General features: G+C 32.6%; 1 protein-coding gene across 4 annotated transcripts in view; it reads left to right on the top strand.

Moving 5' to 3' along the window:
- LOC148623555 (protein Smaug homolog 1-like) overlaps positions 1-18,620 on the top strand; it is a 40,042-nt gene that overhangs the window by 13,288 nt on the left and 8,134 nt on the right. For all 4 annotated transcript variants that reach the window (XM_088565439.1, XM_088565440.1, XM_088565437.1 and 1 more), the window contains exons 4-11: positions 1,452-1,691; positions 2,204-2,313; positions 5,415-5,501; positions 7,041-7,200; positions 11,256-11,344; positions 15,132-15,244; positions 16,284-16,479; positions 17,530-17,605. In XM_088565439.1, the coding sequence (XP_088421565.1) occupies positions 1,452-1,691; positions 2,204-2,313; positions 5,415-5,501; positions 7,041-7,200; positions 11,256-11,344; positions 15,132-15,244; positions 16,284-16,479; positions 17,530-17,605 (1,071 nt within the window). The remainder of the gene's footprint in view (positions 1-1,451; positions 1,692-2,203; positions 2,314-5,414; positions 5,502-7,040; positions 7,201-11,255; positions 11,345-15,131; positions 15,245-16,283; positions 16,480-17,529; positions 17,606-18,620) is intronic.

The raw sequence follows: 18,620 nt of genomic DNA, 5'->3' as shown, positions 1-18,620 counted from the left end.
TACTCAAGTCAAAACATCTCATACAAAGCATGTACTCTGCTCCAGTTAGATACCCTACCAAACCACCATGTAAGTACTCTATTTAAAGCATCTCAAACAAAGCACATGCTCTGCTCCAGTTAGATATCCTACCAAAACTATTTAAACCTTTGATAAGCTATAGGTAATTTAATCAAATTATGTAGATTTTACTTCTTAGATTATTTAGTTTATTTATGAAATACATTATTTTAAAATATTTAGACAAATATATTTTTCTTAAGTTCTGAATTATTTAATGTCAGTGTCAGCCATATATATAGCTTTTGGTGTACCCATTTTTAGCTCACCTTGCCAAAGGCCATGTGAGCTATCGCCATCACTTGGCATCCATCGTTTGACCAGGATAAAATTATTCAGCATGAAGAGATCTGTCTGTGGTCAAATTTTGGTGTAAATTTGTTGACCCATGGTGGAGTTATTGCCCTTTTTTGGACATTTTTTGCTGATTTTGATGTTATTACTTTAATAAATCTGATCCAGAGAAACTATTCTGCAAAATTCAATGAAAGTTGGCATTTTTGTTTCATAGGGTATCCTTAACGAAATGACTGATTTTTGATCGCTGAAAAAACCTGGCTACTGTTTCTAAAAATAGAAAAATGGGGTCAGACAGCAGATTTTTGCATACATCTCCAAATCTGTTAGGTTTAGCCAATAGCTTTCAATTGCTGAAATGATCCTTATTATAAGGCTTACAAATGTGTCCAATGAATCAAATGGAGTCAAAATTGTCTGACAACTCCTTATTAGAGTTATTGCCCGTAAAAGCCAAAAATTTAACCAGGTGATAGATTCAGGCTCCTGGGAGCCTCTTGTTGTTTCTTCACCTTTCCACCATGAACTGATGGCGCATGTGAACGTGGCCACTGTCTCATGTAGCAGTAGCAATCACCAATTCATTAACAAGAATTTGGACTTAAATTTACCTCAGCTCATATTATTGGAAGCTTAAAAACATCAATTAAATAAAAATTACTGCACTTCTTCTTCACAGAGATATAATAATACAAAGTCTGTACGCACCTGGCCCACTTATACTGAACATGACAATGATGTCTGACAGTCCAACTGACTTCGGAAATCTTTGTTGATTTCGAAGTAAGCACAAGGTTATTAAGGGTTGTCTTATTGTCTAAGAATTTTATTTATTTATTTTATTTTTGTTATTATTATTATTTTTTTTTTAACCATGAGTCTTCTACTTTTTCTGCTTTTTAGTTACCTATTGCCTTATTGTGCTTTCTAATTATGACTTCCTAGAGGAAAGTTACAATTTATTTAAGTTAGTGTTTTAAAAATTGTTAATGTAATTAAAGAGTTGAATTAAAATGCATCATTGATCAATAGCAATTTTAGGGGTTCTGAATTTATTTTTGATATATGATATGAACTATTGATTTTCTTTTCAGTAAGAAGAACACATGCCCAGTTAACTCGAACCTCATCTTTAGTACCCCCACCATCAACCTTAAATGTCACCATCAATGAATGGTTATCATCAAGTGACACACAAATTAGTCGCATAGAGCATGCACCATTATCTCCACAAAGTAGTATTACATCATCTGGTAGTAGTAGTGACACGCATCAAGAAGATGGCCCTCAGCCTGTCAGGAACAGCTTCTTAGAAGAGGGCAGTGGTATGAGAGGTAGGTGCATATCATTTTTTAAGTGTAAACATCATGTATTTTCAAAGAAGAATATGTGAATAATTAGGATTATTTAAATTGCAAATTCACAGTTTTATTATATTCTGCTATAAACAGTCCAGGGTGGGGTGAATTTATTTACCCTATCCTCAGTTCATCAGTTGGTTTAACTGTGTCCTGCTATCTATGCAGTGTATGGACCTTGTTGACAAGTTGATAAAATTTTAGGTTAAAAAATTAATTTTGATGTAAATAAAGCTCAGTTATTTGTATTTTCTAAAAAGACTCTATTCAGGTTAGAAATTCTTTATGTTTGTTTGTTTGTTGGGGTTTAACGTCCGAGCAGCAATATTTCAGCTATATTCAGACAAAATTCTTTAAAAGTTTTAACTAATTTCAGGATTGTGTAAGATTGGCTGATGCATTTTGAAAATAGTTCACATATTTTGTTTATTTTTTGTTCAAGGAAAATTTTATTTACATAATTTCTTTGATAAAATTTTCAATTACAGATGTTCCCATGTGGCTGAAGACTCTAAGGCTACATAAATATGCCTATTTATTCCAACAAATGACTTATGAAGATATGATGTCCCTTACAGAAGAATGGCTAGAAAGTCAGGTAATAAGTTGATATAACCCCTAAATTTGTTGGTCTGTGTACAATGCAGAATCATGTTTTACATTGTTATATATATAGTGTAATCCAGGTCCAGCAGTTGTAAAGATGGAATAAGTCCAATGTATAAAATCATATATATTATAGCTGCATCCACAAATCATCACCATCAGTTTGACATACAAAGTTGTTTATATTCTCCAAACAGCATCACTATCAAAATACAGGTATAGAATACAAATAAAACATAACAAATACGTAGACAAAAATACAAATTCACAACAGTCTGTGAGGGTAGGTGATAGTCGAATTTTAATTTAAGTTTAGCTACAACTCATATGTAGCTGGTTTCTTGTTTCCATAGCCTTTTAGTGTACATATATCTCCATTAACTGCAATGTTTTCTTGTTTCCATAGCCTTTTAGTGTACATATATCTCCATTAACTGCAATGTTTTCTTGTTTCCATAGCCTTTTAGTTACATATATCTCCATTAACTGCAATGTTTTCTTGTTTCCATAGCCTTTTGTGTACATATATCTCCATTAACTGCAATGTTTTCTTGTTTCCATAGCCTTTTAGTGTACATATATCTCCATTAACTGCAATGTTTTCTTGTTTCCATAGCCTTTTAGTGTACATATATCTCCATTAACTGCAATGTTTTCTTGTTTCCATAGCCTTTTAGTTACATATATCTCCATTAACTGCATCAAAACTTAAACTTGATCAAAGTTTTTAGATGTTTTGTACTCAATAGATAAATTATTAATATTCATTAAACGAGTTCACCAAGAATTACATCTTTTTATGGTATTGCAGCATATAAAAAAAAAACAAATTAATGTAAAAGTTTAACTTACCTCTTTGTTTTACTATTAAAAAAAAATCAGTGTTCTCCTACCAAGTACCTCCATACTCCAACCTTTCACTTCTGTCTCCTACCAAGTACCTCCATACTCCAACTTTTCACTTCCGAGTGCCATATTGCAAAATGCATGTTCCAAAAATTTTGACTTGGGGAGAATTATAGTAAAATATTTAAAGCTTGTACAGTTTTTTACTCATAAGTGTGGAAGTGATGAAATTAAAGGAAAATTTATACCCTACCTGATCAGAAAATTTTGCAATCATGGAAATCCTTTGCAAAAACAGTTTAAATAAACATTATATATACTTCTTTTTTTTTTTATGACAGCAAAAAAAAATTGTGATCACATAATGGTATTGCAGTTTAGTTATCAACACTTGTAGACTTTTTGTTTTCGTACCATGACTTGAATATTATTTGATTGATAGTTTTATTAACATGGTTCTGAACAACAAAGGAAGGGTTTTTTTAATTTAATTTTTTTTTTGGGGGGGGGGGGGCAATGATGTTATGTCCTCCAACTCTTTTTAAATCATTGGCCACAAAAGGGCAAAAGCAAGCATTTTTATTGAATTTAGTCCAATAAAAGCATATAAATGTCTATGATATTGCTCCACAATATTCTATACCAAAAAGGATAAACTGGGATGGATTTTGGGGGTTAAGATTGAACCATTTGGCAAGCTTTTTTATGCCCAGACAATTACTTGGGACTCTTTGAAAATGCCATACCATTGAAGGAAGGGTGGGAATTTGACTTAAACACCAATTAAAAACTATGGGCCAGAAACATGCTTTTCCTGATGCCCAGATCATAAATCGACTGAGTAAATACATGTAGATCACTTTTAGATTGTACTACAAGGTGCCATGCCACAACAAAAGAAATCCTGTAGTAAGCTTTATTTCATTCATTTGTCATGTCAAGTCAGCTGTGAATAAATATAATACTGGAAATACAATACCCAATGAAAGAAATATAATTATAAAAGTAATAGGCAGAGTAAATTAAAGATCACAATATAGTATGACAGGTGCCACTAAACTTCATAAAAAAAATAAAATGAAAAAATTATAATTGTTTGCACTACCCTTCCTGAATTTTTTTATACCCCCATGTAATACAGAGGGGACCCATCTCTTATTTGTTACTCCTCCTACACAGCTTAATGGAATTTGATGAATCTTTATTCCATATTCCCATTGTGCACCTCCTGTTTTAGATTTTGATCCAAATCAATTTGGGGTTTCACCTAGCAAAACAGGGACTTGGTCATTAATGAATATGTGGAATCCATCTCTTATCTATTACTTCTCCTAAACCACTGAAACTTCCACTGAACCCTTATTACAAATTATATTTGTGCACCTCCTGTCTTATTATACCCCTACTCAAATGGGGCTATATTGCAATCACCTTATCAGTCTGTCTCTCTTACACTTTTCTGGAACAGATTTCTCCGCTTTATTTGGGGGGAATGCTTAGATATTTAGAACATTGCTTTTGCATGATGTGTCTTTCCTTTTCAGGTCTGTTTTTCATCTACTTTCTGTTTACAGAACTACTTAGTAGTTTTTTGGGCCATATACAACAGATTTCTCAGCTTCTTTTGGAGGCATTTCGTAGATATTTCATATATTGCTTTTGCTTGATTACTTATTCTGTGCTTCCCCTTTCCAGGTTTGTTACTTTTCTACTTTCTATATACCATAGATAGTTGACTGGGGTATTCTTAGCAGGACGTAGCATGCAACATCTTGTTAGATTTTGATCTGGCTTTTTTTTTTAGGCCTCACATCGGCAAATGTGGATTTTATCATTCCCTAAAATTGGGTACCCATGTCATATCTGTAATGCATTCAACCAAACTGACAGAAATTTTATGAAACTTTTATAGAAACTTTATTACATACTTCATTGTGCACCCTTTTTTAAAATTTTGATCCAGATCAATTTATTGAACATTGCTGAATTTTTTTCTTGCCAAAAAATGATTTGCCTTGTCAGTCTTTGAAAACCTTGTCACAAAATTATTAACAGAATATTTTGTTCTCTTGAACAACCTCCACTCCTGATGAAAGAACCACATGTATGGATCACACTTACTTTATACTTACTTTGAAAATTAGACCATAGACCTGCAATTCAATATCATTGGAAATCATTGTAAAAATACATTTAAAGAATTGTTAAACAGCTGATTACTACTAAATGTGTCACTTACTTTTACAGAATGTTACCAAAGGTGCTAGAAACAAGATTGTGCTAAGTATTTCAAAGCTAAAGGAAAGACAAGCAAGGTTAAGGGATATGGAAAAGGTACTCTATTATGGAAAATAACTCCAGCTATTGTTTGTTTAATATGTTTGTGTATTTAACAGAGTAGCTGGTAAACCACTTAAAACAGGGGGTGATGTATCACCTAGAAATTTGACCTGCGGGTCAATTAAGTGCTGTTAAGCTCTTTTGAACAGAATGTACATGTGAGCTTTTCCTGTCAACAGTGTTTGTCAGTAGCATTTTTTAAGTTGATAATAATTAGCAACTTCTTGCACTCGTAAATTTCATTACTGATGAATGAAAATTGTTAAAGAAAAATATTCAGGAGATTTTCAACAGGACAATCATTTTCCAATTCAAATACATTGAAACCAACTTGCACTTCAAGAAAATATAACTTGCATTGCAATATGAAATAAGGCTATGTATGGCATAAGCATTTGCATGTATTTCAATAAAAATGTGGAGTGTAAGTTATAGATGTACTGGTCAAGGAGTAGTTCTCTCTCAACCAAAAACTGTGAGTTCTACTCTGATTAGTAATCATTTAGTTTATCGTTTTGTGTTAAAAACTGATTTCTTAGGGACAAATTTTAGTGGTTTCATGAAGCACAAATTTTTTTTAATTGGAATGCACTTCTGATGCAAGCTCTCTGATTTGCCATATTTTTCTGTGTAAACCATAAAGCTTGTAATGGCTGATAATCTATTGAACATAAAGTAGTATTGTTTGCTGAAAGACAAAGTATTTTGAATATTTGCTAAGCTCATCAATTCTGTCTCAATGTTATCATTTCAATATAACAATTGAATATCTGTCTTCCAAGCCCACGGCTGATTCTGATGGATAGGACTGGCCTACAATTATTTATGTTCTTATTATTTCAAAGTATCTAACAAAGATCCAGTTTTTCTATTTTCTGTCAGAAGTTATAATTGACAAATCTTCTAGTTATTTCATTTCTTTTCTTGTTATTTGTGTATTAGTTTGATTGTCAAATTTGACATATCAGAAAAGGTGGAATAAATCTATTTTGTACAAAATAATTTTCCTTGGCCCATTGTACAAGGTTAATTTGGATTTTACTTGTCCATCCGATTTTTACTCTGGTATCGGACAAGCATTATTTGCCAGTCCTGTTTTATATCCTCCATAAGCAAATTTTGGAGATGTAGGAATCACTTTGTCTCTCTGTCTGATTGGTCTGTCCATGCAATTTTGTTATGAATGGCTAAAAAAATTCCAGAATGAAGTGAAGAATTTTGTTGACACAGAAGTAAACCATTGCGCAAGAGTGGAGGGGTTGTTTTGTCTGAAATACGACAGTTACCTCCTTTCATCATAGACATAGCCTTAAGTCATATTATAAATACTACAAATTTAAATTAAGGCAATGGTAAGTTTATGCTTTTTTTTTTTGCAAAAGTGAAATGAAATATAACAGTGTCAGAATTATTGGCAAACAGTATTCATAATTGCTGCTTGGTATGCAACTTATTAGTGTTAACTAGTTGAACTTGAATATCTGGGCATTTTAAGTAGTACCCATTTGATTAATTTAAATTGATTATTTTAAGGAAATAATGGATGGTGCTCCATTAATAGATGGTTTAAATGAGATGAAATCCATGTTGAATACACCTATTAAAGCCTTCATTCATCAATCAGATGTTGACAGTACTCTTGCTATAGCAGAGAATGACATACCATCTCAGTTTACAAGAACTATGGGAAAAGGTAGGTTATAAATCAATGAATGTTTGCGTACTAGTATTAGGCCATCAAATGGCACTGTAGTAATGCCTGTTACTAAAGGCCTTAATTGCTATATTTTTGCAGTAATCAGAATTTTCCTATTTCTATTCTTTTTAGCTCACGCTGAAGGCCACGTGATCTATTGCCATCACTTGGTGTCCGTCATCGTCAACAATTTTTCAAAACTCTTCTCCTGTGACAATACTAAATCAATTGTAACCAAACTAGGTAAGAATGTTTCTAGGGGTATCCTGCATAGAAATGATGGTGGGATTTTTCACCGTTGAAAAACATGGCTGCCGTTACTAAAAATAGAACATATGGGTCAGACAGTAGTTTTTCACATATATCTCCAATACTCTAAGGTTTAGCCAAATTCTGAAAGGTTTAAGTGTTCAGCATGATGAGATTTATCTGTGGTAATTTTAATCTGTTAAGCCATGTTTGAATTATTGCCTTTTTTGGCTGTTTTTAATGTTATTGATATCCCAAATCTTCTAATCTGACACTACTTGACAAATTCAAACCAAACTTGATATGAATGCTCCTAGGGGATTCTGTCTTCTGGCAGCCTATTGTTATCAATAAAAGATTTTAAAAAAAATTATCTAGTATTTTGTGTCAGTTTCAATATATTGTTGATATATTGTAAAAAGTTTGTTTTCTTTTTTGTATGACATCTTTTCATTTTTGCCGAAAAACGTAATTTTTCTTTCACAGTGGTAATGTACAAAATTTTTGTCACATCTTTATGTGCCCATCAAATTTGACAGGACATATTGTGTCATTTGTATACAAATAGTATACAAATATCTAGCCTCCATCTGTCAGTTGTAAACATGTCGCACCATAACTTGAGAACAACTTATATAATTGTTTCTGATGATAGTTAAACAGTCTGTATACTTTTAGGTAAATATCAGATTAAAACTTTTTGAGTTACAGGACTTTGTAATTAAAACCTGGAGTGGGGGGTTTCACCCCTCACAGCGTATCTCAAAAACAATTTATGATTTTTTCTTAAAACTTTTGTTAAAACACATTTGTTAGTTAAATTATTCTAAAGTGTATATTTGTATACTTTTTGGTTATGATTTAATATTTTATTGCCTGTAACCGATAGTTCAATAGATTTAGAAAATTTTTACAATTTATTTTCTCGAACGGGCACCATTTTTGTTTGAATTGATGTCAGAAGAGAGATAACTCAGGTCAAACACTGCTAAAAGACGGAGTACATCATGGGCAATGTCTGAAAATGAGAGGGCGACTTCACTTCGCTTTTGGTGTCGTCTGAGGGCGAAGTTAGCAACTTCAGGGCGACTATTTCACCCGAATCACTCTGTAGTGTGAGCCCTGCTAGACCAATCAGAACTGAACTTGGTATGAATGTTCCTTGGGGTATATTGCATGGAACTGATGTGGGGAAACATTATACCATGAACAATGAAACATGTAACAATTTTTGTTTCTCTCTTTCATCAACTTTCTGTTTTATGGACTTTGCAATTTATGTATTGACATGGAAAATTTTCATTGCAAAACTTATTTGCTCCCTGAATCAGAATTATTGCTTCAATTTAGTGTCATATAAAACATGTTGTTAGCAATTTTTGTCTGTATTTTATATAAACTTGTGGCATTTGCTGTTGTTACTAATCACAGGTTACTGATAATTTGTACTAAGGGTGCACTATACAATTACATAAAGGCACACTGTTTCGCACACCAAGTTACCCCTGTCAAATTTTGTAAAACTCAAAATTAAAAATTGAAATTTGGTGGATATATTGTTTAAATGTACAGTCTCGGGTCAAAAGTATTTCTGCAATATGGCCGACGTCATTCAACGTCATTTACTTTATACCACTAAATAAATCAATAAAAGGGCATTTTAAAGACAAAATAAATGAGATACTAACTTTAATATTTTGTTATTGCACCATTGGCTCTCAATACACGACGAATTCTAGTTGGAATAGAATTATATAATGTCCTTATATAGACTGGTTCAATGTCCATCCACACACGTTTAGACTCCCTGATCAAGTCCTCCTTCGTTTTGATCCTGTGCACCACCTTCTGTAACCGGATTTTAATGTACCTCCAAACATTCTCAATAATGTTGATATCTGGGCTTTGCGCAGGCCACACCATTCCTTCGATATCATTGTCTGCCTTCCATCGAATCGTGTGTCTAGATCGGTGGGGGGTAGCATTGTCATCTTGGAAGATCCACCTCCCTGTTGGAAAAGTTTTAGCCACAACTGGCCAAAGATGTTTATCCAGAATGTCTGTATATTTCTGTGAATTAATTGTCCCATTCACTGGTACAAAAGTTCCAACACCGTCAAATGTTACACATCCCCAAAACATAACACTCACAAGGGGACCGGCTGTGTCGTCACCCTTCTCTCCAAGGCAAGAATTAAACCACTTTTCATCGTCTCTCCGCCAAATATGAACTTTGCTTTGCTTTACTATACATATTTGAGTCTCATCAGAGAAAATTATATTCTTCCAGTAATTGTTCACAGTCATATGAAGCTTTGATCGACACCAAGCCCTCCTTTTGAACCTGTTTCCATCACTGATCACAATTTTCTTCTTCACAACTCGTTTTTTGAATCCATAAAACTTAAGCCTCCTCTTAACAGTTGATTCACTTATCTTAACTGGTGTTCTTTCATTCAAAAGGTTAGTAACATCCTTTAAGTTCTTTCTACGCTCCGTTTTCACAATCCGTAGCAACTGCCTGTCCGTCCTGGCGTCACATTTTCTGGGTCGACCACTTCGTGTCCTGTTCTCTTCATTTTCACGGATCCGATAACGTTTTAAAAACTTTTGAACTGTAGAGGGATTCAAACCCAACATCTGAGCGATTTTTCGTCCACTATGTCCATCTTCATCTAATTTTACAATGCATTTTTCGTATCAACACTCATCTCTTTTCCTCTCGGTGCCATTTTTTAGCAGACGACAAGTAAACAAAAGAGAGACAACTCTATGCATCCCTTCGATTTCCGGAAAATATTCTATAAATAGACCTTTTAAAAAAACCAAATCTATTTTCACTTTGTGACAGGTCATGACCAAAATATCGGCATTTGGTTCACACACCTGTCGGGCACGGATAACGTCGGCCGCCATTGTGCGGAAATACTTATGACCCGAGACTGTAGTTAAACGTTTATACATAGACATATGTAATATGTGTTGTGGTAAACAGGTGTAATTTAAATGGAGAATGGTGTCCGAAAGTCTCTTGCCGTATTAGGTTCTCTCCTCAGCATCAGGTGGCTGATTTTCAAAATACCTTATTTCGCACGGACTGTTGAAACTAAAAATGCCAGAGAATGAATCGAAAAGATTCTTATTATTATTACCCTTTTTCCACCTACTCCATGCATGCTCTCATCCTGTGGTAGTGTCTAAGTGCCTGATATTTTATAAAACATAGTATTTATCTGTTGGTTTTGGAAAGGCACCCCTTAAACTTGGTAATATTTTTTCAGTATGTTACCTTGGCTACTGGATTTTAAAACAATAAATACTAAATTACTTATAAATGACTTCAATGTCACTTGAACCTCCACACACCAAGGATTTCAAAAATATGCACTTTTTTTATGACAAAACACTTGAAATTTCTGTGTGGATTGCCTCAAAACAGCTTTATTTCAACAAAATGCGACAAAACTTTTCAGAAATGACCTAACTGTATTGTACTACCTAAGCTTCCTGTGGGATGTTGTATTAGCTTCCTGTTTGCCAAAATAAAAACATGAAATTTCCATATATTGTGATGGATGGAAAATTGGGGTATTGCAAGTGAGTCGTCACTCAGATTACTTGCAAAGGAAGATTCTCAAATTTATTTGTTTTATTTGTTAAATTTTCCATGCAGGTGAAATGAAAATTACTCACTTCATAAGATTAATCACAATTGAAAAGTGAAATTTTTTTGAAATGTATTGAGTCATGAAAGCCCTTAAATCAAACAGACACAGCAATTAATTATAGTTTAAATATTTCAGTGTGTACTCAGTTGTCAGTGTGCAGCCATCCAGATGACCAGTGTTGTAACTCATACATGATTTTAATAGAAAAGTGTATAAATCATGAAGTAAGTAACATTAGAGTGGTTGATTATAAATAAATGGACTAAAATAACAAGCTAGTTATATCTGAAGACGGCCTGACTGTTAGGTCATAAGGAGACAAAAAGTTAAAGATTTGATAAAACTTGCAATAAAGTGACAATTTCTATGTAAAGGTGTATGTTGGATTTAATTTGGCCCAGTACTCAAACTTCAGTATGGATATTGAATATTATTATATAGATAACAGTGTTTTATCGAATGTTCCCAGTATAATAAATTTCGATAATTCAGGCCAACATTTTTTTATAATCTGTTTTACGGGACAGCTGACCCTATTTTAGCCAAAAATAAAATAAAAATAAAAGAATGTGAAGGTCGTTTTATTTTTGTAAATTACGCTGACTCCAGGAATATTTTTCGAGAAAATCCCATGCTAAAAATAAAAGAAAATAGAACGCAAGTTTTCATTGGACAAGTAAAAAAGAAGCGACCAATCAGCGATCGTTTTATTTTAGTAAGCTATCGGAAGCTCTCGGCATGTATCATTAGTTAATGAAAAACACTGAAGGTCAATGGCTGGCCACAACAACAATGCGTTTGATTATTTCAAACTCGTTATTATTGGGGAATACAGGAAGGTGAGTCTTTCTCTATCTGTCAACAAAGTAATTGATGAGATTGTCAATGAGAAAGCTGCGGTTGTCATAACAAAGGTGTCCTGCCATGGTTCCATGAACATTTGTATTATGCAAACAGCTTCACAAGTATTAATATATTTAATATATATGATTATGAAATAATTGCTTATTAACCAAACAACATTCTCGTACACTGCCCAACACACCAGCGAGCAATATTAGTTTAAAAGTTATGTCTAAATCTCAACATATCACAGTAAAAATGTTCTGCACATAAATTATTTACATTTTTCAAAGCAAGAGCTGTTCAACATCCCACCTCTACAATTGATACTGATGTAATCAACTATCTCAATACCAATTGCAAATTCAAAATAATCATCTTATCTAGAAAACACTCCTATCTAACCACCAAGTGATAAGATTATCTTCTATGGATAAATTAAAGGAATCACATATATATATACTGTACTGGATAATCATCTTGACTATAAATTACCATTTTTTTCATTGTGAAAACAGTATCATAATTAAAGAAGTGAAATGTATATCAAAATTGTGAATCAAAAGCTTTTATTTTTCTCACATTTAGAATATAGCAAAAAAAAAATTTTTTTTTCCATTGACTCACCAAGATTTTGACTTTATTTTTATTTTTATTTGCTCCCCTCCACCCAATTTAAAAAAAAATCCTGTAAAGCAGATTATAAAAAAAAGTTGGCCTCACACTGTGAAATGAATTTGATGATTTCACTCTCATGCTTTCTCCTGCCAAAACATCACAACTTTGATATCAATCCCCCAATTACAGAATTTAAATTTCATATTGAAAATATTGATAAATTATGAAGAAAATTTATACAATAAATAGAATAATCAATTGGTTATCGTGAATAATCAAAATATCACTTTTGCCAAGAACATTGGAGGATTTAACTCGTGCACAGTACAAGTTCCACACACTCGTAAAATCAAGGCGTTCTTTGGCACTCGTGATAATATTTTTTATCATTCACTTTTTCTAATTAATTATCCTATTAATTATTTATAGCGTTAGTTGTGTTTATATTGCCAACCAAACATTTTTCTGTAGTTCATCCACACCTAACAATACATTAGTGCAAAATGAAGCCAAAATTTGTAAATTCTGCCAAATTTGGGGAAAACATTTGATTTCATTACACTTTTTTTTTGGAGGAGGTTTTGGCCACGTTTCGACAAATTAAATTAAAATATTTAGCTTGTTAAAGCCTGTGGCCGAAATACTGCTTGCATACCTTCAAATTTTGTAAGAATGAATGAATTTGTATAAAAACAATATTTTTGTAACTTGACTTCAACACATTTAAATGTTGTAACAGCTTGTACAGCTCATTTGTCTGTGTTAAGTAATTGTTTTTATATGACTGCATATTTTTTTCCCGTCTTCTTTGATTATTTCATAGTATTAACCTGTTGTGGTCCATTAACTTCTGTTTATTTCAGTAATTTGTGTAGATCTTTTTGAACCTTTATCACATTGTTCCTAGGGATATGTTGGAGGGCCCAATAGTTTTCTTTGGTTTTCGCCCCATCCCTTTTGAAAATAAGGGAGAAAACAGTTTTTATCACTAGAGTTAATAAAAATGATAATTGTTAATCCAACTTTAATGATTCAGATGTCAATGTGTTTCTTTTTAAATTCTATTATAAATTTTAAAAGTATTTTACAAGGTAGACTTTTCATGAACTGTTATGGAGTTAAGGAAGAAATTGGGCCATGCCCCAAAAATTTTACTTTATTTTTTGTCGGGTTTTAATTTTTTTTAAAATTAGATTCCTTGTGAAAATTACTGCCTGATGTAATCTATCTGATTATTACTCTGTAGAGAGATTGAAGGTCTTTGATTAGCACCCAACAGCAGAACTATTTTCACCTTTCATTGAATTTCAAATTTTGTGCTACATGTATATTGTGTCCAAACTAGTTGTGTCCATAATGAACTGTGAGTCCCTTTGCTTAAGTGTATCAAAAACTAAAATTGTGTCCACACTTGCCCCAAAGGAAATGAGTTCCACATGCTTGGTCATATAATGCTGAACTCTACAAAGCTTTTTTTTTAATACATATGCAAATAAGTTTTTTTAGTGGGTAAGCTAAAATTTTCAGTAAATAATAGGGCCAGAAACGGGACTGCTTTAATGCAGGGGGAAATAACTCCTTGGATAAAAAAACAAAAAAACATTTGTCAATGGAATCAAAGTGAAGCCATTTAGAAATTTTCATGCTCTATTGGTCACTTTGAAGGGCCTATTGGTTCCCTTGAACAAAAATTTCAGGACCATAGTAAAGAATACCCCTTCCAAAGTGATCTCTGTAATGGGATTTATTTCAAAATCTTGAAAGAAGTATTAAATATTGATTAAATATTGGTCTGGTTAAATAAACATGAGACTTGATTGGGCCTGCAATAGAGTCTACATTTAGGTGCAGTATGAAATATCAGTGAATGTAAAATTAATATTTAAGGTATCTTAAAGTGTTAGTTGCTACTATTTTTATTTCTTTGAAGGACGGTTAAAAAACAGCTATTATCGATGATAATCTTTAAGAATGATGACTTGTCAAGCTATAAACATTCACACATTTGTAAAATAATATAAATAAAAACTAATGAATCCCTTGTAGTTTGCCTGATCATTTTATTAATAATTAAGTATCAGCTTCTGAAAGAGCATGTGTAAAATGCTTTTTGAACCAAATTAATATAGTACTGTATTACTTGAGAATAAAAACCAAAATGAACAAACAAACAACAATATAAGACTTGTTGACAGTAGTATTCATTTCCTGTTCTTTCTTTCAGTGTCATTTTGAATGATATAAAATACACTTGCATATCAGCTTAGTATATACACAACTGTTACACATGTGCCAGTGTCTTCTTAATTCTTGAAAATTGTTTAAAATGTCCTCAAGATGTTCAGATTCAATCATACAATCAGTTTTACACATTAATATTACTCATAAATAAATTACACACACATATAAACTGGACAGGCTTACTTTGTTGCAAATCTGAGAAACTGTAATTGTTTCTTCAGAAATTAAGCAATGAATAGTATTGGAATAGTAAAACAGCAATATAAATAGGACCATTTGATGGTGTTCTATGTTACAAATATTTTACAGGCTTTCACTGACAAACAGAAGAAACTTTTGGCTTCATGGAAACTACAACTACAGAGAGTATGGCAACCACAAGGATATGGCAAATACTGTCATGACAGAAGAAATAAGATAGGGTAGGTACTATAATTAATTAAGTTGAATTTGTTAACCAAATTAAATCCCTTGCTGAGAGATAATTTAGAAAAAATGTGCATTGTGGATAAGTGCATTGCTATTTTCATTTAACATGTTTAAATGCCAGCAAACATGACAGTTATATAATATCATTGTTGTTGCCCAAACACATTTGGATTATTGACAATAATTTGTGTATTATCAGGTTTTTCCCTAAAACAATGGTGTTGTGTCCGATTGTTTACAAAAATGATGTTTAAATTTACCAAGCTCGTGTATTGATATTTGATATCTGGAAACTGTTCATCAAGCGGATTAAAGGATTAGTGACAATTGTTTTCACCTTTTAAACTGAACTTTTGTTATTTGAAAATTAAATGACAATGGTCCCGAGGACAGGTTGGCACTACCATCATTGTGTATTTTAATGCTCCACCGCACACAGTTGAAGAATCTATAATTAGGAGGGAGTGTGTTGAGAGAAAAATAAGAAGCCAGTCATGGTTTTTAGTGCAAACTATTAAATGCAAGAAAACGGCATTGATTGATAAAACAACTATTAAATAGCAGTAAAACTTTATTTGTTTATTTCACATAAAACTGTTCTCAAAAATACAAAATGGCTTGATGTTGTCTTGCGTTGACGCCTTCTGTTCTGATTCCAGAGAAAGATCTAGAAACTCATGGTTTTGGTGTATACCACACACTCCCCTCCTGGAACAAAAAAATGTTGAAATAAAGTGTGTGGTATACACAGAAGAATACAGTGTGTTTAGAATTTGAATTTTTAATAGCCATTTTTGTTGGCCAAAACCAGGTCTAAAATTCAAAATTGAACTCTATTAGTGCTGCAGTACATTGTATGTTGAGTGTAACTCTTAGTTCAGGTTTTGTTTTTGATCCCTGGTTTCAAATGGTTTATTAAAAAAAAGACTTATAGGATGGTTACTAGGCTGCTGCATTGCTAGCTAAATTTAAGATGATTTCAATCATCACAACATCATGTGAATAAATTCCTTTCTTTTTTTTTTAATGCAGGTGGGGAAACACATTTCCTATGGCAAACCGTGGAGGGATCGTCCAAAAGCCAGTAGTAAGACTTCAAAAGACTGGACCTCAGTTTACCATTGGGCCAAAGAGGTCTATCGTAGGTGGTACAACAAGTGGACATGCACCTTTACAGAGAAACAGTTCCTTGAATCCTGATATGTTTACACAATCAGTTTTACTAGAGGTAAAAACTTACACACAAAAAAACTGTTTTTCAGGAGATTTCATATAATTGATTGGACAAAAAAATAATATCAACAAAAGTTTCTTGATAACCTAAATCTATATATATATAGTCAAATGTTCCAGTGCATAGTAAAGTTTCTTGATCATACAGAATCTGAAATGCATATTCCCATTATGCATCTGTGTTTTAAAAATTTATTTCAAATTAATTTGGAGGTTTCATGTAGCAAAACATAGACATTGTCATTTGTGAGGGTACAGAAAAAAGTAATGAATTCATGATTTGACAAGAAGCTGTTTGTTGGATACATTAACTTTTTTATCAATTGAAATCATGTTAAAATATTTTTTTTTCTTTACACCCAATACATTTAAACATATTTATCTCTTGTATTTAATATTGAATTCAGACTTTATGATGATAGCATTTCTCTCATTTTGGTACATAATTTTTAAAATTGAAATTCCTCAAAAGCTCTTTACATCTATTTAAACACTATGTAATACAAGGTATATATCAAAGGAAAAAAATACACTTCAGCTGAACACTTACTGGTCCTTAACTCATTGTCAAGTATAAAAGGACCAGCTTCATGCAGTATTGCTTTTAAACCAATACAAAGTATTCTGCACTACATTCCAGTATCAGACTTGGTCACTGACCATTTTATCTAAGTCATAAAATTATGAAATCATCTAATTAGTAAACCTTTGTCCATGTTTAAACCATGATGAAAACCTAAAATAAGCTAATACCTTCACATGTGTTACTCATTTGTTATTAACTTTTTTCATTTTTTTTTATATCTGTTTATAGACCACATGACCAATTTAAATATAACTTCCTTGTTTATGTGTTGTCCTCTACAGTCATGTTCAATTGAACAAGCAAGTTTTTATAGTTAACATCCATGGAACTAGAGACACAGTTTCAATGCTATTGAAGGTTCTCCTTGGGTGACCTTTCTAATGTTTCATTAACATTCTGGATATATCTGGAGTGATTCAGGCTCCTCTAAACTTTCAACTCTTGTTTGTTTTATTTAAGCATGGCAAAACTCCTGTGACAAGAACTTATTCTGCTCCTCTGCGATCAGCAGCTAGTTATGGACTAACTATGTCAAGTAAGTAGGATATATTAATAGCGGTGTTACTTGTATTTATAAACTTAAGTAGCAGACCAGGAAAAAAAGGTACATGTCAGTTATTCATTGAATCTGTCTTTCTATCTGAAAAGTTCAGGTTTTTTTTTTTTTTTTTTGAAAAGTCTTCTCTTGAAAGTCACTTATGCCAATTTTGACTGAACTTGGAAGGTTGATGACTTGGTGCCCTTCTATTAATGTTTAACATATGTTTTTTTTTTCAGTTTGAACAAATAATTGGCAATATATTCAAAGATCTATTTCACTAAAATTACATACTGTACAATTTTGCATAAAGTCATTTGTGCACAATCCACCCCAGAGAACATGAAAAAATCTAATGCTTTTAGGGCAAAGGTTGATTGCTTAGGCTGAATAATGAATAGTCCTGCAAATTTTGACACTGTTTAAAGCTTGATAAAGCTCTGATTTTCTATGGCATGGCACAGCATTAGATTGTGACCCCCAAAAAATCTTAAGAATTTTTCATTAGACATTTACCTGATAAGTATAAGGAGAATAGGTATACTGTATATGTCAAAGAGACAACAACCCCACCAGGATGAAAATCTAAGCCCAAGGCCATCCATTGATCTTCATTTAACAACTAGGAAATCCTTATACCACAGGGCAGGCTGCAGCTGGCCCCAAAAACATCGTTACACACAGGTACAGCAAAAGAGTTGTCCCTTTATACTCAAGGAACATAAAAAATTAACTAAAGATGAAAAGGTAACAAAATGTACAGATGCCAGAAATTCCTGGCTTGTGGCAGGTGCAACAATGTGGCTGGGTTAAAGTAGCTATTATCCACAACATAGAGGTAATGTAGGAATCACCAAGTCTAAATTTATCAATCTATTAACTGACTAAAAATATTCAAATTGGCCGTAATCAAGTGCCAAAGGAACCGAATGGAAACTTTTATGCCCTGCCCTTCTAGTGTTGTCTTTACTTGTGTATGTCTGTCCTATTAGTTTTGTGGCAAAACTTCTTT

Source organism: Perna viridis, chromosome 2, assembly GCF_037379345.1.
Source record: "Perna viridis isolate PV_CMFRI_1.1 ecotype Kerala chromosome 2, ASM3737934v1, whole genome shotgun sequence".
NCBI lineage: Eukaryota > Metazoa > Mollusca > Bivalvia > Mytilida > Mytilidae > Perna > Perna viridis.
The sequence above is the reverse complement of the archived record's forward strand: the minus strand, read 5'-3'. Positions and strand labels throughout refer to the sequence as shown.